The sequence below is a fragment of the Podarcis gaigeae genome, assembly GCF_964106915.1.
Source record: "Podarcis gaigeae genome assembly, chromosome: 3".
Taxonomy (NCBI): Eukaryota; Metazoa; Chordata; class Lepidosauria; order Squamata; family Lacertidae; genus Podarcis; species Podarcis gaigeae.
In genome coordinates this window covers 88,423,130-88,445,980 of record NC_139680.1, presented here as the reverse complement: position 1 = coordinate 88,445,980, position 22,851 = coordinate 88,423,130, and the positions used below count along the sequence as shown (strand labels likewise).

Genomic DNA, 22,851 nt, shown 5'->3' with positions numbered 1-22,851 from the left:
CAGTGGTTCGAATCCCCACAATGGGATGAGCTCCCGTTGTTCAGTCCCAGCTCCTGCCCACCTAACAGTTCAAAAGTACGTAGTGCGCTGGCAGGAAGGTAAAACGGCGTTTCCGTGCGCTGCTCTGTTCGCCAGAAGTGGCTTAGTCATGCTGGCCTCATGACCTGGAAGCTGTCTGCAAACAAACGCCGGCTCCCTCGGCCTATAGAGCAAGATGAGCGCCGCAACCCCAGAGTCATCCGCGACTGGACCTAATGGTCAGGGGTACCTTTACCTTTTAAAGCCCCTTTTGCATTTAATTTCATATGTTTTTTTTCATCTCAGAGGTGTATTCTCCACTTATATTTGCTCTGAATGCTCCAGTTTATCTAAACCAACTCTTTTACAGTGTTTCATGTGGCTTCTAATTTTGTATTACTTCAATGAGGGACAGCAAAAGGAGCAGATGATGTATGGCCATACCAAGTAAGCTATGTTGAAGGACTCAAACTACTTGAACTCATGTCAGATGAAGGAAGGTTGTCTCCACTTGGCTGCTGCCAAGGAGTTTCCGACTCCTATCCTCCAGTAGATGAATTCTCACCCATTATTAAGAATAGATTGGTACATCATACCACTAAAAAAAAGATAATTATTTAGAACAAAAAAGAAACAAAACACAAAAATATTGCTCACAAACTGTTTATATTATCCCCATTGATTTTTGAGCTGCAGTATGTAGTTGACTGAAAAACTTTTTTTTTATTTTTAAATAAAAATCTGTTTTTAAAAAAGCATTGCAAGCACTGCACCATCTCAGTAAGGACACTCCTAGTTCATGCACTTGTCTCTTTGAAGAACTGTTCTTTCCCCTTTAGAAGTATTGATTTAGTTGTATGTCAGTTGATCGAGATTTACAGTGCAATCCAGACATTCACTCCGAAGTCTCACCATGCTCCAGGTAAGTGTCCGAATAAGTGCGCATAGGCTCGCTGCCGTAAATGATTACTCGATTGACACTTGTGCATTGCGACAACCGTACAGACTCCTCGCCCCTTTCATTAGAAACTTATAATTCTATCATGCTACACCTAATACAGTAAGTAGGTATTCTGAGCATCCACAGGAACGCTGAAGAGAGGCTGCAGACGCTGGGAGACATGTGGGCAGCCATGTGGCGCTAGATCGGCGCACGGCATTGACATCACGCTTGCGCTCCCTCTCCCCAAAGGGACTACGATCTCATTGTCCTATAGTAAAACGTCCGCTTTCCATTGGCAGCGGATAAAGTCCTCCATTTGCGGGGCATGAGGGGGTAAAAAAATATAAAGTGCAATATCCAGATTGATTAATTAAAATATGTGCATTTATGAATATAGCGGGCGAGTTTAAAGGCTCTCTTCCATTGCGGTGCTTTAAATGAACCATGCCTCTTTTACTGGGGAGGAAGGGGGGTATAAATTCAATAAATGAGCAAATACGAAAGAAGCCAAGCTACCATGACTTTTTGTTTTTCTGATACGACAGCTTTGTCTAAATGCCTACGAAAGGCAGAAATCGATGAAGATGCAGGAATGAGCCTGTGCCGCTCGAAGCTGCCTCGATTTGGAAGACTGCAAGAGTGCCATTGACAAGCTTCTGTTTGCTGCGGGGGGTTGCCCTGTTTTCTCCATTTAAAAAGAAGAAATAAGGCAGGGAAAGAGAACGGACCCTTCAAGACCAGCGGACCGAGGTTCAACAGGTCCAGCCTTCCCTATCACGGAAACGCAGTAGCGCGCCGCTTCAGTTTTTCTTTATAAAGGTGGGGGAAAGCACAAATTATTTCCTGCAACCATTTCTAACCCAGCCTGCTTTGTTTTCACGATACGCGTTTCCCCTCTCTGGCCCCGCCCCTCGAGGAGCCTAATCGGATCCGGAGGTGGGAGCTGCGCGGAGTTCCGTTTGCTTTCTCCGTCCCTTTGACCCCTCCTCGCGCTGTTCAGCCCGGGCGCCTGCAAGGCTCCTACTAGAAACCTACTAGACGTCCGCACTTTCGCCGACGTCCTCAGGATCCACGGGGCTCCTGCACCGCGGTGCGTAGCGATGCAAGCCGCCCTCCGGCCCGGGGGAACCTGCAGCGGTGCAAACCCTGCGGCGCCCGTCGGAGAGACCTAGAGGAGAGGAGGGTCCGCGGGGCGCCTTGTCCAGGAAGAGGCGGCCGTGCATAAAAGCGACGATGAGGTGCTGGCGCCTCGGGAGCCTGCTGGAGGTGTGCGCTTCGAGCTGGGAGAGTCGGGTTGCTCTCGCGGGCAAGCAGCCGCGGCCGCCCTCGAGGGACACGCTGGGCTTCCAGGCTGCGGCTCCGGGGACCTGCAGCGCCCACCCGAGGGAGCTGCAAGGGGCGCCGCTGCCGCGCGCGGGGATCGGCTCCCTAGGCTCGAGCCGCAGAGCGCTTTCTAGCTCCGCCGGTGACAAGGATGGACGGGAGGAGCCCGAGGGACCGCCGGCCGGCTCTGCTGCGGCTCCGGGGCCGGCGGTCGCTCGGAGGCGCGCGTGGCACAGGTCGCTCTCTCCCTCGGAGAGGCTGAGCCAGCTGGTCCAGGACGGGGAGCTCCTTTCCCCGCACGTCGCAGAGGGATCCTCCTTCCCTCCTTTCGCCGAGGTCCTTCCCCAGGAGGAACCCCAGCTGGATCGGGACTCTCGCTCCGAGAAGCTTCGGGACGCGCCTTCCAAAAACGCGCCCTTCCAGGTCGGAGATCTGTTCCTAGCGGAGAGCCGACGGAGGCGCGACGCCGAGTTCAAGAAGCTGTGTAAACTCGCCGCCGACGGAGTGCTGACGAGCACCTGGGGGGCGGTGAAGTACGCCGACATCGTGGGCAAGCTCCCCGGGCAGATGTTCCGGACGTCCACGGGCCACACCTTCCTGATTCGGAGGCCTTCGCTGGAAGAGTTTGTGTTGCTGATGGAGAGAGGACCCACCATCTCGTATCCCAAGGTGGGAGAGCTTTGCCGCCGCCCCCAAGCTGTCGTTGGACTCCCGCTCCCATCAACCCCAGTCGACGTGGCCAATGGGCAGGGATGGCGGGAGTTGTAATTCCAGGGACAGCCTGGGTTGATCCAGCAATAGCGATGGAGGCGACTTAAGGGGGAACCTGATGATGGCTTGGACCACTTTTTCTCCGATGGCTCCCGGAATTAAGGTTACTAGTACAGTGTTGCAAAATCTAAGTGATGAATGGGGTTACAGGTCAGGTGGCAGGTCAGCGGAACAAAGGCCAGTGAGAGAGAGAGAAATCTGAAACACTGATTGCCCTGGTTTTAGAGCAGTAAATCTGGAGATTTCCCGTCTTAAGCCACCACCACCATTAGGTTCAGAATCTAAAATTACCTAATAGCCCCACTGTTTGAAGGGTTTGCTAAGATATATAAGTGAAACACTTTGAACACTGTAAAATGGTATATAAGCGCTGAGTAGTATTCTTATTTCCCCATAAGTCTTAGCCAGCGGTTATCAATTTGCTTAAAAAGCACAAATTTGTTATAAAGCACAAGGGCTAAGCTAAACATTTATGTTCTTTGCTCTTTTAACATGTAGGATATTAATGCAATGCTGCTGCTAATGGACATCAGTCAAGGCGACACAGTGCTGGAAGCAGGTTCTGGGTCTGGTGGTATGAGTTTATTTCTATCACGAGCAGGTAAAATATTGTCTGTTGACAGAATCCTAGCTCTCCAACACATTTTAAGAACACAGGAAGCTGCCTTGTATCGGGTCAGATTGCTTGCCTGCCTAGCCCAATATTGCTTACTCTGACTAGCAGTGGTTTTCCAGGGTTCTTCATCTTATGCTATATGTCCCTTTTAATTGGTATGCTTAGGATTTAAACCCAAAACTTTCTGTATGCAAAACATGTGCTCTATCATTGTCCCCCTTGTCATTATCATGCCCTGAATTATTCTTGAATTACTCTAATTTATTCAAATTCAGTCCCATGTGCTGGGAACTTTAGCTGCTTTCCAGAAAATGGCAGAGCTCTCATTTCATCACATACGGCTGAAGTCAGAGGAAATGTTGGCATGTGAGAATGGATGCACTTTAGGGCATAGGAACACTCTTTAGGCACGTTGACACTGACACTTTGGACACTAAATGTGAGAATCAAGTCTTGGTGTACTGTGCCCTCCTTTAAAATTACATCCTGCCTTTCACTGAAGAAGTTCAAGGTGCTGTACATTATTATTATTTATTGAATTTATATACTGCCCTGTACCTGGAGGTCTCAAACATGGGGCTATGCCATTTTTTAAAACCACAAACAACACAGGAAAGTGCATTGGACTAAGTGAGTGATTAGTTCAGGGGAGCCAATGTGCTACCTTCCTGGAATAGCTTTCGATTAGCCTTAGGTTGCCCAGTCAGCATCACAGCTGCTTGTAGATTTAATCATAGGCCTTCCTGTCCCAGGGATGCGGGTGGCGCTGTGGGTTAAACCACAGAGCCTAGGACTTGCCGATCAGAAGGTCGGCGGTTTGAATCCCCGTGATGGGGTGAGCTCCTGTTGCTCGGTCCCTGCTCCTGCCAACCTAGCAGTTCGAAAGCACGTCAAAGTGCAAGTAGATAAATAGGTACCGCTCCAGTGGGAAGGTAAACTGCATTTCCGTGCGCTACTCTGGTTCGCCAGAAGTGGCTTAGTCATGCTGGCCACATGACCCGGAAGCTGTACGCCAGCTCCCTCGGCTAATAAAGTGAGATGAATGCCGCAACTCCAGAGTCGGTTACAACTAGACCTAATGGTTAGGGATCCCTTTACTTTCCTGTCCCAGGCCAGGACCAGCACTCTGGTAACTACACCTAGCTGTTATTACAAAGTAATTGCATAGATGTGCAGACATACTTCTGTGACCAATACAATCTGCTATCTTGAAGTGCAGTTCGTGCCTTGCATTGTTTATTCTGTTATCGTCAGGTTGAGCTTTCCTTTCAGGTGAAGACATCCAAGTCCTCATTCTGGCTTGGAGATCTATAGCAGATATCCACAGTAATGTCTATTAGGTCATATTTGCCTTCCTGTATTAAGAGCTCAATTTTTTCTTTCTTGTTTCCCATCCTCTGTGTATTTGTGTAGAAACAACTGAAACCACGAGTCATTCTTCCACACACTGCTGCCTCTGTCCCACTCCGTAGGGAGTCACCTGCCACCACCACACGTCTCTTCCTTCTCTGCAGGTGCATAGGAATTTGCCTTATACCAAGTCAGACCCTTGGGCCATATAAGCTCAATATTCTACTACACTACAAGGCAGCAGGCCTTGAGGGTTTCAGACAGGAGTGTTTCTCAGCCCTAACTGGAAATGCCAGGGATAGAATCCAGGAGCTTCTGCATGCAAAGCAGATGCTCCACCAAGCTATGGCCCGCTAAAGCACATTGCAATGCTGTATGTTACAGCTTAAAATTTGGTAGCTCCTGAAAACAACCAGTAGGGGATAAGCATGACTCTAGGAGGTGAGTGCCATAATAGTTTTGCAATTTTATACTGTAAACTGCACTGTGATCCTTGGATCAAAGGCAGTATAGAAATGTTAATAATAATAATAATAATAATAATAATAATAATAATAATAATAATGCCCTACTGCCATGTAAGCTTATAGCCCTGTTAGCCATTATGCTCTGAGTGGTTGTAATATTAGAAAATAAGTTATCATATCTGGTAGGCTAGTGTTTCATTTCCTGTGTCATTTATTCAACTTGGCAGAAATGAAGAGAGCAGGAACTAATTTTGGTTCGATTTTATTTGTTTTCAGTTGGGCCACAGGGACGTGTTGTAAGTTACGAAGTCCGGAGAGATCACTACAGAGTGGCGAAAAAGAATTATAAGAGGTGGCGTGATGCATGGAAAATAAGTCATCCTTTAGAGTGGCCAGATAATGTGGATTTCATTAATGAAGACATTTTAACAGCAGCTGAGGCTTTGAAAAATGTAACATTTGATGCAGTAAGTATCTTTAAAAAAAACAACAACAAAGAAACAAAACAGGCATCCTGTTTCTGGAATTATCACATCTCCCCCTGAGAAAAGAGAGATATGAGAAAAGTGGATTGATCTTTTTTCAAAACTAGAAAGCAAGTACTTAGTAATTTAGGGAGCAAAAAGCTGATGTAAAGGAAACTGGTTTAAGTTAAGGTGGTATAAAGTAACACTAGATTCAAACTTTATTCAGCAGTGGTGTTACTGCTGGTCTAATATCCTCATAGATTTGCACAGAAAACACATCTTTTATATTCTCCTTTAAAGTTTTTAAAAACAGAGTAAGTTCTGTTCTCCAACCCAATTCATTCTTTGAAACAATGAGTAGAAAAGGCTTCTGTGTTGCCCATAGTTCTCCATTAGAAAGAAACTTGTGAGGGTTTTTGATTGAAATCCTGATAATTTCTGCTTCAGTTTTTAGCTGTGTTTTTTAGTGGTGGTGGGAGGGCAGTTACTTCTAGTGAGTACAGAGAAGGTATATCGAGATTTCAGTGTTTGCTGGAAGGCAAATAAAAATAATAATATTATTACTGTTAGTATTAATGCTGTTTTGTATTATTGCAACTCACCGTGACTTTTCCATTACCCTGATCACTTTCTTTTCACCTTTTAATATAATTTATCCAAATTAATATTCTAATATCCTCATAGATTTGCACAGAAAACACATCCTTTGTATTCTCCTTTAAAGTTTTTAAAAATGTATGTTTCTTCCATAGATAGCTTTGGATATGCTTGTGCCCCAGAACGTTTTATCTGTGGTTATCCCAAATCTTAAAATGGGGGGCGTTTGTGCAGTATACCTTGCAAAGTAAGTATTGATCCTGCCAATTTACATGCTCCTTTCTGCTACATGGAGTGATACCTTCATTAAACTTGCAATGGCTTCATGCAGGTTGTTTATAAATGGTCTTAAAGATTATTATAAAGTACATTTATCCTAACTTCAGATTTCCAAAAAGCTATAATAACTGACAGACACAATTATCTTGGTCCGATATACTGTTATTTATAGTGGACTGAGACAGAACCTTCCTCATTGTCCTCCCTCCTTTTCTTATCTCCCTTTGCATATCAAGGTTCAATGAAAAGAATGTGGTTTATTAAAACAGTTTCCTGTAGCATCCAAACTGGGGAAACTGTGACTTAACAAACTGCAATAAGCCAGGCACCCAAGAAGGGAAAATACAGATCTAAGGGTCTTTCTTAAAGTTGTTTTGACTGAGATCATTGCATCTAATCTGGTTTTAGTATAAATGTTATTGTAATAGACTTTTGATACGCTGCCTTGTGTGCTTCTAAGTTGAAGGGGAAAGGCAAAATATTAATGTTTAGATAGCATCGGGGCTAGTCAGTTACATCATCAGTGTGTCCTAGTTCCTAATAAGTGATAACTGATGGCTGTTTGTCATGTTTTATAGTCTTGTTGCTCTTTGCGATAAATGGACTTGTAGTTCAGGCAAGAGAGCTAATTTAGTAAAAAATGTTTGGGCTAGCTACAGTCAAATTTAAATATAGCCCTTTAACCAATTACAGATAGGTAGCCGTGTTGGTCTGCCATAGTAAAAAAAAAAAAAATCCTTCCAGTAGCACCTTAAAGACCAACTAAGTTAGTTCTTGGTATGAGCTTTCGTGTGCATGCACACTTCTTCAGATACACTGAAACAGAAGTTACCAGACCCTTCTATATAGTGAGAAGGTGGGGAGGGGTATTACTCAGAAGGGTGGTGGGAATGGGTGACCAACTAACTTAGTTGGTCTTTAAGGTGCTACTGGAAGGAATTTTTTCCCTTTAACCAAGTGAAACACTGCAGTCCTGTGCACACTTATTTGGAAGTGGGACTAACCTCTGAGTAAATATGCATAGGATAGGTTTACAGTACAAACTATTATATTTTATACATTTGTGCATGTGTGTAGATTTATTCACTGGTAATAAATATTTGAATTCTTCTACAAGTATCACCCAGGTTATTGATCTGGTGGAAGCCATCCGGACCAGCAAGATAAACCTTTTTTGTGAAAGGATAGTTGAGGTGACACACAGAGATTGGATAGTACTCCCAGCTTCCTGGAAAATTGGTGGCGTTTTCCACAATATGAAATCCAATCAGAACAAGAACAATGAATCAGCTTGCCATGATGAAAATGAGGAGATTCCTGCTCAACAGAACAAAGAAGATGATGGTATGGACCAAGTTCTAATGAGATCTTGTTTTTTGGCGGTCACTAGAATGTTGCAGTCCCACATGCTGTGTCGAGATGTGAACCTTTATGTAAAATGCAGCCTGAGCTGACCACCAGCAGACTGTTGCTGGGTACGCAATCTGCTACTGTACTTTTGTCTGTAAGGGCCTGGTATTGGGTTCTTCTTTATGATGGTGTGATGGGATAATGAGCTGCTTGTGCGTAAAAGCTTGATCCCTCTGGGGTTTGGCTGGTCACCCAAACCTAGGCACTAAGCTGCGCTTCTTCCGTCCAAACAAATTTTTTCTTGCTGCTAAGACAATCCGTGATGGGCGCTGTTAAATGGGCAACGTTTTTGATGAACTTCCTATAGAAGTTTCCGAAGCCCAGGAATCTTTGCACGTCCTTCTTGGTCTTTGGTGTTTTCCATTCCAGTACCGCTTGAACCTTGCTGGGATCCATGGCCAATCCCTTGTCAGACAACCGGTACCCCAGGAATTCCACCTCCCTGGTATGAAACTGACACTTCTCCAGTTTCACCCACAGCCGATTTTCTCGCAGTTTGCTCAGTACTTCTCTTACATCTCGCACATGCTGCTCCTCATTCTCTGAGTATACCAGGACGTCATCTAAGAACGCTACGCAGTTCTTGTAGAGCAATGGCCCCAGGACGTGATTCATGAACGATTGAAAACAGGCCGAGCCCGCCTGTAGACCGAAGGGCATAACGAGGTACTCAAAGGCCCCCAAGGGGGTGAACATAGTGGTTTTCCACTCATCCCCCTTTCTCACACGTATCAAGTTATATGCCCCTCTAAGGTCCAGCTTGGTAAAAATTTTCCCTTTTCTCACACGTGTCAGAATGTCATCAATTCTAGGCATAGGGAACGTCACTGGTTCTGACACTGCATTTAGGGCCCTGAAATCACACACAAGCCTGGGTTTACCCGTGTTTTTTTTGTCCACAAAGAACACTGGGCTGCCCCCCACCGCTCGTGACTCTCTGATGAAACCTCGCTTGAGGTTCTTGTCAATGAACTCCCTTAACTCCTGCATCTCACTGTCTGACATTGCATACAGCTTGCCCACTGGCAATTGTGCTCCTGGGAGTAAGTTAATTTGACAGTCAAAGGGTCTGTGCGGGGGCAGTTTATCTGCTTCCTTTTCGCTAAAGACGTCAATCAAGTCAGCGTATTGTGGTGGCACCTTCCCCTTGTCCATCACTTCCATCCCTGCTAGAGTGGCCCTGGCCCCTGCCTGAGCCTCTCCCTCCTTGCAGTGTTCTAGGCAATGTGCTGATCCAAAGGAAACCACTCTCTGATGCCAGCCTACTAGCGGATCGTGTAGTGCCAGCCAGCTCATTCCCAAAATAATAGGAGCTCCTCCCAAGGTGGCTACGTTAAACGTTATCAGTTCTGTGTGTCTTGCCACCCTCATTATCATTGGTACAGTCTGTTGGCTCACTTCTCCTCCCAACAGTTCCCTCCCATCAATCGTGGTAACCTGCAAAGGCTTACTTAATGGGATAGTCTGTATCTGGTGTTCAGCTGCAAACTCCTTACTCATGAAATTACAGGAACTACCTGAATCCAATAGCGCTTTTATCTTTAGTGGGTGTCCGTTTGCCAGTTCCAGCAACACCTCTATCACAAGCGCTGGTCTTGGAGGTTCCAGCGTGGGCACATTCACTACTCCCTGGCCTGGCTGCTGCGCCCTGATGTTGGCAGCCCGGCGTTGGCTTTTACTTGCTCCTTGATTTCTTCTTCCTCCTTTCCCCCAACAGTTCCCGCCATCCCTTGCCATTCCTTCCTTTGCGGACAGACTCTGGCAAAGTGACCTGGCTGTTGGCAGAGATAACATCTCTTGGCGCTCTTTCCCTCCTTCTTCCGCCCCTCCCTGGTGTTTGAAACTGCGCGCGCGCGCGCTGTTCCAAGTTCCATCAGCTCTGCTGGCGGGAAAGGCTGCTCCGGAATCTCCGGAATGCGGAAGTCCTTCCAACGTTCCCCCTTTCCTTCCCGCTTTTCCAAAGCTCTGGCTTCCTGGCGCGCTCCTATGGACAGCGCAGATTTAGTCAGCTGGTCCATAGACTCCGCCCTAGGCGCCCGGGAAAGTTCATCTTTCACTGCCGGAGAGAGCCCTTCTTCAAACAGCATTTGAATAGGTTCACTCGCAAGGTCCCACCCCAGTCTATGAATCAGCATGGTGAACTCAGTCCAGTACTCACGTACAGATCGGCTCCCCTGTTTACACGCCATTAACTGCCTGCGCACCACCCCTTGCTCAATCTCGCTGGAAAACATCAAGTCCATGGCGCGAAAAAATTTCATTGTGTCCTTTAAGATTTCATTATTGGCTGCCATCAGGGGCCTAATCCAGTCCCTTGCCCCTCCCTCTAGATGGCCAATCACGTACGCCACTCTAGAGTTCTCATCGGGGAAGTCATCAAACAGTAGATTGAGAGCATATTGCATCTCTGTCCTAAAGGCTTGATAGTTCCTGGGATCCCCCCCAAATTTCTGCACCAATCCAGGCACCTTTCTGGCAAGTGGGGTGGTTTTTCCCTTATCCGCATCTTGAGCCCTCCTCTCCTCGAGCCTCGCAGTTTGCAGCGCGAGCTGGACCTCCAACGCCCTGTACCTTTCTTCCAGGCTTGGACCTGCTCCAGCTCCAGCTCCTCCGGTTCCGGCTGGTTCGCTCATGATGCCCTCTGCTTGCACAAGCTGCTTTCAAAGACTGTCGGATTGCTGTGATGGGATAATGAGCTGCTTGTGCGTAAAAGCTTGATCCCTCTGGGGTTTGGCTGGTCACCCAAACCTAGGCACTAACGGAGCCCCCAAAGCATGACTCCGTCAGTCGCTGGTAGAATCTGACAGTGGGCGTCTACGGAACTTACTCCAACATAAAAGCTGTTTGACGGACATGCGCCTCCTGGACTCTCTGCGTGACAGCTTCCGGCGAGGGGTGGGGGTTGCTAAAGGGGGTCTTGTTACCTCCTCACTGTTCTCACTAGAAGTATCCCAGAGCCTCTTCCCCGATTCCCTTTCCGCTGGAACTCCTGCTCTCCCCCTACTGGTTCCTTCTTCTGCTGTAGAGTCTCTCCTATTCTCCTGGAGCCTCTCCACCACCTGTCCCTCCGATGGCAGTTCCCTGACAGATGGTGATATTCAGTGTTGAGCAAGTGAAATTTCCCTTCCTCTCCTCTGTCCTGCAGCTTCTATGGGCCCCCCAAATCTGCTCCAGGGAATCACCCTGGGGGCTGCAGAAAGGAGGAGAGTAGAAATCTGTTTCACTCGTGAATGGACACAACTGAATATTGTCCATTGATATTTCTAGCCTACCTTTCTTGTACCTTTACCACTACTGTATTGTGTTTGAGGAGTGAGGACATAAGAGAGAGCAAATATCTATCTAGAGAAAAGAAATAGAGAAGGGGTTTTTCAGAAGTGGGAGGGAGAGGAACAACAAATGGGTTCAACGTGGAAAAGAATGTCCTGAGGTAGAATTATTTAAAGCAGAAATTGGAATTAAGAGTGTTGCACAACAACTTTCTAAATTTTATTTTAACAGCTCTCATTTCTGATGAGACAAAACCACCATATATTGCTAGACCATATCCTTGGCAAGTGGGGCACACAGGTAAGAATGGCTTGGCAAATATTTTATAAGATATACATTTATTACTAGTAATTTTTCATAAGCACTATTACTTTTTCAAAGAAAAATGGAATTAATGAATAAATTCTTATGCTTTCCGGCTACTTATGTGTTGTATCACTAATGCTGATGTTTTATTTTCCTTCCAAACTAGCCTTTCTTGTCAAGCTGCGGAAATTTAACCCGGCATATCCAAATACTACTTCAAATGGTATATGCTGATTTGAAGATTGCACTTCACCAGGATTTAAATTGTAAATTATATCATTGTTGTTTATGCAATTTAGGAATCCACAACTTTGATTTATGTTGACAATATTTTTGATACTAAAAGTTTCAGCAAAATATAAAACTTAAAGGAATAAATCATATATTGTGAAATGTATTTCATTCAGACAATTAATTGTGCTTCCTGATAATTTCTTAAGTTGTTGGCTGAAGTGTGGTTTTTTATTCTTCATTTCCAGTAAACCAGTCCATGGCTTTATCTTGACACGTGCAGCTACTTTTTCTTCCTTTGTTGGGTAGATGTTTGCAATCTATGAAAAATTAGGGAAGAAATTCACATTGAATGCATATGGGATTACAGTGCAGTTTGTCCCAGGTAACGTGACGTGCTTATTGTGTTCTATAGGATGGGTTACACCTATAGGAGCAATGGATAATTAATATAGGATGAAAAATATCTGTTCTCCATCTATAAACAAAGAAAAGGTTGTAAAGTGGCTTGCCAATGAAATGCTACGCTTGTTCGGGAGCCATCTGTTCTTCCCTACAGCTGGGTGGTTGAATCCTTACTTAGTAACTGCTGTATTGCCCCACATACTCACTGTGAGTGACAGATGCTACTTCATTGCCAACTGCTGAGTTCATCCCATCATTTGTACATAAAGAACTGACAAATCAGGATCCTCTTACAGCACTGCTTTTATACTAACAACAGAAGGTGTCACCCTACATTTGTTTAACACTATAAACATAAATCTGAATTAAAGGAGTCACCAAGAAGTCAACGAGGAGGAGTGTAGAATTGCTGTCTTAGAACTAGAGGGGATCGTTTTAAAGCAAAAAGTTGATCACTTTTGATAGACACTGCTTGATTACTCCATGTAATACCACATATCTTACCAAGCAGGTAGGTTCCAGGGACAGTGTTCATCATTTTTTTATTTTAAAAAAGTGTATCCAGAAAACACACACATGCTTTTAACATTTCTTTTCACTTTCCCAGCAATAATGTTTGTAGGAGAGTCAGTTTCGCTTTTAATTGAACTTACAAAACTCAGCTCATATTTGATGTAATTTGCTGGAAAACTGAGTTGAGTGGCTTTAAGAAGGGGCTATAAAGTAGCTAGGCTTAGATTTTTCTTGTAGATAATTTTACAAAATCTATCATTAACCAAATTCACAATTTAGAAGGGAAGGGAAGCATTCTATAAATGACTGAGAAGGAGAGATAGAACAATCATAAGGACCAGGGACAGAGAGAAGCTTCCATCCAGGAAAAAGCTGGAATGCGAACACCACCACCAAAGGATGCAGGTGTGAGCAAAACATTATGCCCAGAACTGTGATTTATGCACATGTTGCACATATGACAATGGCCTTTCTCCATCAAGGAGGCTGTAAGTAACTATGACCCACCTACGAGGCTTAAAGAATGTAGATTCAACCTATACACCAATAGCAATAACATTGCTTAGAATATTGAGTATACCTAAGCAAGTTTCATTAAATCAAGGGTATTGACTTCTGAGTGACACAGCTAAGGTTGGGCTGTGAAGGTAGCATAAATAAAGTTACTTCAGCATTTACCATACCATACCTTGTGAATAGCAGTACAGAGATGGCTCAGGTATTTTACCAGCTGGAAGAGAGTCATGCAATCCCTGAGGTATATGTTGTTCCATCATTTCCAGTGTGCCATTGGAGGAAGAGGAGGATAATCCCAGCCGTATGTATCTTGTCTTTTTCCCACAAAGCAAACAGTCTGTAGGTGTGGCATTGGGTCCTCGAGGAAACTGTACTCCATCTCTGCTATTGTTTCTTGTAGCTCCACTATGATGAATAGAACGCTCCCGCTGCCATATATAATGTGTCGAAGCTATAGCCATTACCTGTGTTTAAAAAAAACCAAAAAACCGAAATGGAGCTGTTATCAGAACAAGCAAATAATGCATAAAAATCACAAAGGATCATTAGTTGGTGGTGTTAGCTTTCTTAATTGCTAGTAAAACAGTTACAGAGCAGGGAACAGGAATGAGCTGCTATTTATTGGAGTACTTTTTAAGATCCTGAACAAAGCACTTTTCCACTCCTGGGAATGTTAATTAGGCCTAACTTAGAACAAAAACACATTTTTTCATTTACTAACAGCTATCCAGATATACAAAAGACTAATAAATTACACATAATTAAAGCTGTTAATTTTTTCAAATTTTGATTATTTTAATACATGTGTTAACAATGTGCGACTTGATAAATAATGTAACATTTGATAGATACTAATACATTAGTATTTTAGCATTTTTACATACACATTTGGTTCTTCATTTAACTTCCATGAAAATGAAACGCAGCTCCTGTCTTGAACTGTGGGGAAAGCAGACTACTGTACTACTTTACATCCAAAAAACCTGTGAACTATTCTGTAATAGAAAATCTCATTTGAGATAGTAAAGCTTCTAAGTCTATGGCTTCAGGTTTATGCATGAAGGAAGAAGATTTAAAGCTTATATCCCTTGTTCATTTAAACTTTTATTGTTTTGTCCAAACTTGGGTTTAAAACCAGAATCTCTCTTCATATATAAAGAGGATGGGGGGAGGATGTGAACTCAAGGCCCATGGTTGTAAGAATAAACTACATTTTGTCATTGCATCTGTACTAGACCAATTTCTTAGTGGTGAAATTAGTTTTATGATGGGTAAAGCAGACAGGCAAAAGAACAGGCCTGCTGATCAAAGGTCTATTTGGTCTAGCATCCTGTTTCCCACACTGGCCAGCTAGGTGTCTCTGGGAAATTCACAGAGAACCCCAAATACTGTAACTTTTCTTTGTAGGGGATCTGATGCATTGCAATTACCTCCATTGGTACTATGAAAGTCTCCATTCTATGGTTTTATTTTAATTTTCTCCCATTTTCCTGAGTAAAAATCGGGAAGATTTTTTTTGTAAATGTGTTTACCACTGCCCTGCCCCAAACTAATTTTTTTATTCACAATCCTGATTATTCTACTAAGTAGCAACCCTTTTCACTTGAGTTTGATGGTAATCCATTAATGGGAAAGCTGGCTGTATGGTACCATAAAGGTCTTTTTCGGGAAGAAAAACAGCATTAGCATTTCCTTACCAATGGTCTGAAGAAGAAGAAGAGTTTGGATTTGATATCCCGCCTTTCACTCCCTTTTAAGGAGTCTCAAAGCGGCTAACATTCTCCTTTCCCTTCCTCCCCCACAACAAACACTCTGTGAGGTGAGTGGGGCTGAGAGACTTCAAGGAAGTGTGACTGGCCCAAGGTCACCCAGCAGCTGCATGTGGAGGAGTGGAGACTCGAACCCGGTTCTCCAGATTACGAGACTACCGCTCTTAACCACTACACCACACTGACTATATCCTTAATTCACATTAGTAATAAAAGCAAAGTATGTTGTTTGATAACTGCTTTCTTGCACTTTGCATAGTTGGCCAAAAGTAAGTTCACTGATTCTAAAGGTGCTTACTCCCAAATAAGTGTGAATACAACTGCAGACTTGGTCAATTTTAATTATTTTTTTCTGTTTAATTTACCAGTGTAAACATTCCCTGTGAATGGTTTCATTTTTTCCAACAATTGCTAATGTCATTATTTCTGATAAGGGAATCGCCTTTGTTGAAGGTAAATTATTTGTTGGGATGTTTTGAAAGCAAAATATCAACCAGCAGTTAAATTGAACCACTCATTATAACTGGGTGGATAATGTTTACAAACAGTTCCTTTATATAGCTTGGTGAAAAAACAGAAAGAGGCTTGTTACAAAACAGAACCTGCCTATTAAAATTCATTTGCTCTTTCTTGATGCATATAAAATATACCCCCCTTACCTCCTCACAGCAGCGTCTGCTTACAATAGCCCTATAATCCATCTTGCTCCAGAGTTCATCCCTTCGAATTAGGAAATCAGGAAAAAGCTTTCTCCAGGATTTCCCTAAAGCCCATGGGAAAATCTCATATTTTGACTCTTCATCGTCTTCTTCAACTGTATTTGCCAGGTACCTACAATGATGAGGACTATGACTCACTTAAATATGGTTTTGATCTCATTTGTATACTGCTAAGTCTCCTCCTTTTCTTTGGTCTTTATATACATTCCAAAGTGCTGAAAATTTAGTTTAGACAAATGTTACCAAATGATTTTTCACCAGATGAAAAGATGGGCACACAATTAAGAATGCTGAAAATCTCAAGTTTAACATATAGAAAGCATGTTTCTACTTCCTAAAAGGTTTGAAAGTGTGTGGGCAGTGCTTAATGAAGTATCATAAGACAGAGTGTATGCTGAATATCATTTTTTTCTATTATGCAGTGGGCGGGATTCTTGTCCCTCATGGATAACAGAAACAGAGCAAATGAGGCAAATCAAAAGAATACAAGAAAATTGCCAAGTTTGCATAATTTATACAGGTCAATCTCTCTCAGCATAGAATTTCAAATTACCATGGTAGAGAATTTTGATCCACATTTTTTTTAGCATGGAGCAGAGGCTTGCCAAAAGTTTTAAGCACTGAATTGTGAACAGCTCAATTAAAATAAAGAGTCTGAACATTTAGGAAGGTGTTTTGTTTTGACTATTTTGTACACATATCAGGACAGTAATTGCATGCAATGTATAATGTTTTATATAGCTATAACATATGGCTTTATACATTGGGGAACATAGGTGTTTGCAATATAAAACAAAACTCCAAGCAAATCTATTGAACATGAAATGTAAACTTTGCTGGAAAATTGCAAAGATTTCCTGGAGATCTCATGCCTTTTTTAATGATGTAATATTTCCACAACAGGGTTGAGCAGCATGACTGCTATGGTTGTAGAATTTCAGTTTTATTGATTCAAAAATGTTCAAGTATTAAATAATATTACATACATACTTTTATGTGCATGCCACATTTCCACAGTTCAAACCATGCTCAAGGAGGCTTACTGTATGAAAAAAATACATAACTACAACATAACAAAAGTAGTCATAAACACAAAATAATTTAAAAAATTCCCAACCAAAGCAAACTGTTTCCATATGTAAATCACAACAATATCTAAAATAAAGATTTAAAAAACCCAACAGCCACAATCCATGGCAACCAAACTCTCCAAACCACACCCCATCTGAAGAGTCTAGTCTTAAATTAACTTACATGCATAGTATGCTCACTAATTTCAGTAGGACATACAGGTAAATACAGTTTCATTGTTAAACTGCCCAGAATGAACCTTTTGAAATCTGCATCACTCGAACTCAGGATGCAGGGGAGAAACGTGCTAAGAGGAAGGCACACTTGGCAAATCCACACCACGGTCAACTCCTGCCCAGAAACCTATGTCCCCACTGTGGAAGGATATGTGGATCCAGAATTGGCCTCTACAGTCACTTACGGACTCATTGTTAAAACCGTGTTTATGGAAGACAATCTTACTCGGCTACAAGTGATTGCCAAAGTAGAAGCATAGGGGATATATTCAAAGGTGGCACCTGGGAAATAAAAGCCCAGTTGATTCTTAAGAAGGCTTATTTGTGCTGTGATGGGCTTTTCTCCCTCAGCAGCCTTGGGGGGGGGGGGCTTTTCAAATAAGGAGGATGCTTTGGGAGTCAAAAGTCTTTATCTGCAGAAATCAGACAATTTAACAACTAATAAACTAGGTTCAACAGGTAATTTAACACCATAGGTCTTGGCACACGCGTATTAATCTCCAACATGCTATAAGCCTTCAAGAATCAAGACCCCATCCTAAATAAGTAATTGATGGTGCAGCAAGGTTTATTTCTAACTTCACTGTTATCTCAATAAACTCTTTAAAAACCTCTGACACATTTTAATTGTAATCATAATATTTGGAAAATACTTACAGAGCTACAAAGAAATTAAGCCTGGTGTGTTCATTTATACTGTAGCCAGCTCGCTTGAAATAAACAAAAGTCATTGCCAAAAGGTACTGTTGGAAAAGGTAAAATATCAATTTCTGGCTATTATTTTTTCTTTAAATGACTTAACATTTCCCTAAAATATATTTTCACCAGTAGGGAAAAGCATATACTTCATTTTCATTAATTGAATCTGGCATTAACAGTACAGTCCTCATATTTTAGCTGCAATATATTAATGTGCAGTGAAAGCGGGATTGTGAGCATAACAACTAGTAGAAAATATATAGTTGTATCCTCTACCAAAGAGGCAGAATGGGGAGCCAATGGCTTCTTAACAAGGGGAAATAGGTTATTCCTCCAAAAACATTTTCTAGTATACCTTGTGTTCCATACATCTGACCAGAAAAACAGCAGAGATTCATGAAGCTCACAGTCTCAGCAGATTAAGTGTGATCAAACATTTTTGCAAGCAGAGTTTTTTAAAATGCCTTTCTCATCTAGGAAGCTTGTCCCACTGAATTCACTGGGAACTTCCTAGTAAACAATTTTATTTAATCAAAAAAGCTTTAAGTGAATCATGTTGTTTAAAACAACAGCATAGGTATTAAGATAAATGGAACATGCGCTGGCCTGTAATTGAAACAAAATCCTCAATTTCCTCACCCTTAAAGTTTCACAGACTTTCAAGACAACACACAGTTTTACCTTGTCTGAAATTTTACAGCAACAATCCATCCACAAGAAATCTTGAATCAAGTCATCATCTGTAAAATAAGCCAGCTGTGACATACACAATTATATGCAAAGCTCAAGAAGCATTAATTCAAGACAATCCTTTAACAAATTTAAATAATTTGCTCTTCCCCTTCCAGGCAAATGGAAGCAGAACTGTTCCTCACTACTGACCTAGAGAATTACTTGCCAGAACATTTGAGCGCAGAGGTTATTCTGACCAGGCTGCTTTCAGATGGGAGTTTATTGTGTGATGGGTACTCCTCATACATGCTAATTTTTCACATTGAAGCAACATATCAGCACATATTCCCTGTCCTACACCTTTAGTCTAAATTTACCTTCTGGGGGAAATCCAATAAGTTTTGTTTTTTTTAATCCAATGACTCATTTGTGTGGAAAATATTACAATAACACAAATGAGTCCTGATATGTATTTTGTACACATATCAGGACTCATTTGTGTTATTACAATATTAAGACCCCATCTGGAGGCATATTAAATTAACAGATTCAATAGAAGCACTATCTCCATTCTCTAATGGGGATTTTCTGCACCTTCCCCTGCTGTGCCCTAGGCTCCCCCTAAATGTTTTCTGAAGGGTTCCCCAACCTTCTGGAGCAGATTTAGAAGGGGGTCACTCTGCAGTGCAAGGGGTACAAGTGCGTGCCAAAAAATGTCTCCTCACCATTCCACTGACTTTTTCTTCCATCTACAAAGACATCTGTAGGCAATCACCACTGGATACTACCCAAATATTCTAGTTTATAGTACAATATGGATGCCAGTATCTCATGATGACCATCATGATGTAGTGAAGTCAGTCTTGCGTATGGCTCAGTAAGATACTGTTTTAAGCTCCCATATACCCCTTCTAGATTATAGGGTAATTTCAGGTTAGTCTTGACGAAATGTCTCACATAAAGGCATTTTGGACACAACTGCTTTTGAATGTGAAGTTCTACACACATATACTTGGTTCATTTTACAAAATGATTTATAAAGGAACCTACCAAATAGCTTAAAGAAAGCTGTCATTTCCTGACGCTGAATTACAAGACATGAACCTTTTGGCCGTTTTGGCTTATTATTATTAATGTTTTCCCCATAGGTCTCCTGGCTATCTTTAAATTTCGGCCGTTTAAGGCTAAGAGCTTTTTTTTGCTGATAAGATCTGGATGCACTTGATTTTATACGAACAGTGACACTGGGAGGTGTCTGACAGCAGCTCTGATTATGTTTCATTTTTCTAGATGAAGTTACCTGTTAAAATAAAAATTAAATTATTAGCCGAATTGATAATGCATGAGACGCATTAATCTCTCTTCTCCAGTTTTACTTTCAGTATTATGAGAAATTTTATTTAATAGATTTTTATATTCTTTCCCATTAATTTTGATATTACTTCCTGCAAGTTGTACTATGTAATAGTACTGTACAGGCATTAGCCCCACTTTCCCAAGCACTTGCTATCAACAACTTTGCGGGTGTCAGGAATTTTACTTTCTGCAATATGGCAACCCTAAGATAGTGTAAATGGTACTATATCATTCTTACAACCAGGCCTTGCATCCCTTTTGATGTCACATGCTTCCCTTTTCTACCTATAGAGGGAATGCCTTTCAAATATTTTTATTTCTTACAACCAGCACCCATGACAGTTTGTGAGGTTAAGTATGGGAATACAGGAGGAACCTGTGCACTTGGCAATTTGCCTTCTTTTCTTTACGGAGTTTCTCCTTTCTGCTTCACTCTACTTTGCCCCAGTCCCTTTCGCAAACCTACGCAGCAAATAAATATGGAGTGGCCATAACCGACAGATCAAAACAACGTCACGAGGGTAGAGTCACGAGGGTAGTCTAAATTGAGTGAAAATTAATCTCCATGTTTATTGGATGGAATCTAAATATTCACATTTGAAAAATGATTAAATCGGTTATTCACACACTGCAAAAATGTCACATAACAGTGACTCCTGAAAGCAGTATCACGACATGAGAAGCTGGTAAACATGAACCATAGCATTTGAATCTATTAATCCTGTGGGTCGTCCCCCCACTCCTACCTCCCACCTTGCACACTACTCCCTTAGATTTCTAAGGCTGGTAAAAGGGGAGGAATTTCAGCTTGCCTGACTCAGTTGAGGTGTTCCTGCCCAAATATAACCTTTTCCCACCCACATACCCTTTCGTATGATGGAGCTGGACATTCCTTGCCAGTGTGCAGCAGGAGTCTGTATCTCTCACTCCTTGTACTAGTTTTCAGTGCTGGGGATTATCAGGGAAATTCATTATTGGTTTTTTCACCATTGCCTGCCCCCTGGAAGAAAACCACACCCCTCTATCTGAAAAGTTCGAAACCTGGTTGCCCTCCTCCCCTCCAAAAACAAATGTTTGGAAAGCTTAGAAACATGGAAGTGGTGTAGGCACAGGTTTCTGTCAACAGCACAAACAGAGCCTCACACGGAGATAAAAATCCTCACAGGGAGATCTCCACCCTTTCTGCACAACATCCCTTAATGGTGCTCCAACAGAGAACTGCATGAGTAGAAGTGGGAATATGGCAGCGATTTGTATACCGGCCTTACCATTTTATATGAACCAGCTCCATCCGACCTTTTGGACCTTTCAGCAGGGGTGGGGGTGGGGAGGAATAAAAGGGGGGGGGAAGAGCCGTGTTATGTAAGCCACCTGCAAACTCATATTATTATGATTATATTTAAAATGGCTGCCAGGAGCTGTGAGGATAGTGATAGCTGTCATGTTTTTTGTTTTTTTTACAAACATCCCACAAACACCCACAAACATCCTTCCATATAAAGAACATATCAAACGTGTTACCTTGTATCCCTCAGTGCTTATAAGTACTTCTGTGGATTCAATGCCCTCCTTTTTTGAGAGTAAATCTTTTGCTTTTTTAATTTATTTTCAAGAGCAGGATCCTTTGGCCCAGAGGGTGGAGCTAGACACAGCTCTCTCCCTCTGGCCAAAGGATATCAGTGCCATTTATAAAGCAGAATTACTGCAGAATTTCTGCTACAAGAAGCTTGTTGTATGTTGTGCTTGTTTGAGGAAGTCCTATCTGTTGTTATAAATAAAAGATTATCCCTGCTGCCACCTTGCTGCTTCTACTTCTGCTGCTGCGGTTGACAGAGACAGCAATGCTGTGAAGGGACAGAAAGTACTTAAGAGCGGCCTGTTGCTCCCTGAAAAGAAGCAGTATCTTTGTGGCATTCCCAAGAGAACTATCCAAATTTGTCATAGACAAAGGATTGACAAAGTCAGTCCAGGCCTTTTGTTTCCCTTCATGAAAATCCGTGAGCCAAAGACTGAACTAGGATTTGCGGCTAGTGGCACCCGGAAACATGAGCTACCAGGAAAGCGCGACAATTACCTCAGGTTATATGCAACCTGCATGGGGAAAGAAAACAGGCTGGATCACAACCTCTCACCACCAATCAAAAAATCTCCTCAGACTGACATTTTCATTTGCCCTAAGAAGGGATCTCAGCATCACCCAGGGCAAGGAGCCACCCCCACTATATCCAATCAGGACGCAGGCACAAGAAGCCTTGGCCAATTAAAACGCAAGGGACTGAACAATCCGCTCTGGTAAGCAAAGGATGCCCTAAAGCACTAGGCCAGAGGGAGAAAAGGCACCAGCCAATCAGGGGGAAGCGAGCCTTGTTGCTAAGACTCCCAAAAGCTTCCCTTCTGGAGACACGTGAGTGAGGAAGTCTGGAAATCACATAGAGCCATCCTACTGATATGTAATAAATGTGCTGTTGTTTTTTACTTGAAGTATTTACAGGCTACCTTTCAGGTCATCCCCTCTCAAGATGGCTTCCAGCATATAAACTTAAAATGTATATAACGGTAATCAGCAATAACCCTAAAACACTGTAACTACAACATTAAGAATAGAATTCCAAAAAACACAATGTCATTAGCCCAGCAGCATTCTACTCTGTTTTATAGGGTATTTATGTATATGTTCTTCATTGTAAGTCACTTGGAGACCTGTTAGTTGACAAGAAATTAAAAAATTGTCCAGTAGCACCTTAGAGACCAACTAAGTTTGTTCTGAGTATAAGCATGTACACTTCTTCAGATATGCATGTACATGAAAGCTTATACCCAGTATAAACTTAGTCTCTAAGGTGCTAG

At 42.5% G+C, this 22,851-nt stretch overlaps 2 protein-coding genes across 6 annotated transcripts; one reads left to right on the top strand and one right to left on the bottom strand.

Annotated features, from left to right (window-relative positions):
* Positions 1-1,912: 1,912 nt before the first annotated feature.
* On the top strand, positions 1,913-12,195 carry TRMT61B (tRNA methyltransferase 61B). The gene is made up of 7 exons (XM_083733963.1): positions 1,913-2,953; positions 3,554-3,656; positions 5,765-5,955; positions 6,708-6,799; positions 7,949-8,175; positions 11,743-11,811; positions 11,984-12,195. Exons 1-7 carry the CDS (start codon positions 2,195-2,197, stop codon positions 12,049-12,051), a joined length of 1,509 nt encoding a protein of 502 aa, XP_083590089.1. The 5' UTR covers positions 1,913-2,194; the 3' UTR covers positions 12,052-12,195.
* Positions 11,700-22,630, bottom strand: SPDYA (speedy/RINGO cell cycle regulator family member A). Of its 5 annotated transcripts, none has more exons than XM_083733965.1 (8): positions 22,079-22,630; positions 21,273-21,309; positions 19,699-19,948; positions 18,658-18,716; positions 17,935-18,020; positions 15,911-16,082; positions 13,655-13,946; positions 11,700-12,368 (listed from the first exon to the last, which is right to left on the bottom strand). In XM_083733965.1, the coding sequence occupies exons 1-8, from the start codon at positions 22,099-22,101 to the stop codon at positions 12,280-12,282; spliced, it is 1,008 nt and encodes a 335-aa protein (XP_083590091.1). In that variant the 5' UTR covers positions 22,102-22,630; the 3' UTR covers positions 11,700-12,279. The 5 variants fall into 5 exon arrangements, with proteins under 5 accessions (XP_083590091.1, XP_083590093.1, XP_083590092.1 ...); XM_083733967.1 differs by lacking the exon at positions 21,273-21,309 and adding an exon at positions 20,870-20,952 and having other exon boundaries at positions 22,079-22,626; XM_083733966.1 differs by lacking the exon at positions 21,273-21,309 and having other exon boundaries at positions 22,079-22,623.
* Between the last annotated feature and the right edge of the window lie 221 nt (positions 22,631-22,851).

What these genes read in the sequence shown, in the direction of transcription:
- TRMT61B (XM_083733963.1), top strand. Translation starts at nt 2,195, where the DNA reads ATGAGGTGCTGGCGCCTCGGGAGCCTGCTGGAGGTGTGCGCTTCGAGC. An exon ending in AAAATGTAACATTTGATGCA is followed by an intron (nt 5,956 to 6,707) that starts GTAAGTATCTTT and finishes TTTCTTCCATAG; the next exon opens with ATAGCTTTGGATATGCTTGT. An exon ending in ACAGAACAAAGAAGATGATG is followed by an intron (nt 8,176 to 11,742) that starts GTATGGACCAAG and finishes TTATTTTAACAG; the next exon opens with CTCTCATTTCTGATGAGACA.
- SPDYA (XM_083733964.1), bottom strand. Translation starts at nt 21,228, where the DNA reads ATGCAGTTCTCTGTTGGAGCACCATTAAGGGATGTTGTGCAGAAAGGG. An exon ending in GTGAGGATTTTTATCTCCGT is followed by an intron (nt 19,949 to 21,147) that starts GTGAGGCTCTGT and finishes TTATTTTAACAG; the next exon opens with GTAACTTCATCTAGAAAAAT. An exon ending in GCTGTAAAATTTCAGACAAG is followed by an intron (nt 18,021 to 18,657) that starts GTAAAACTGTGT and finishes CTTTTCCAACAG; the next exon opens with TACCTTTTGGCAATGACTTT.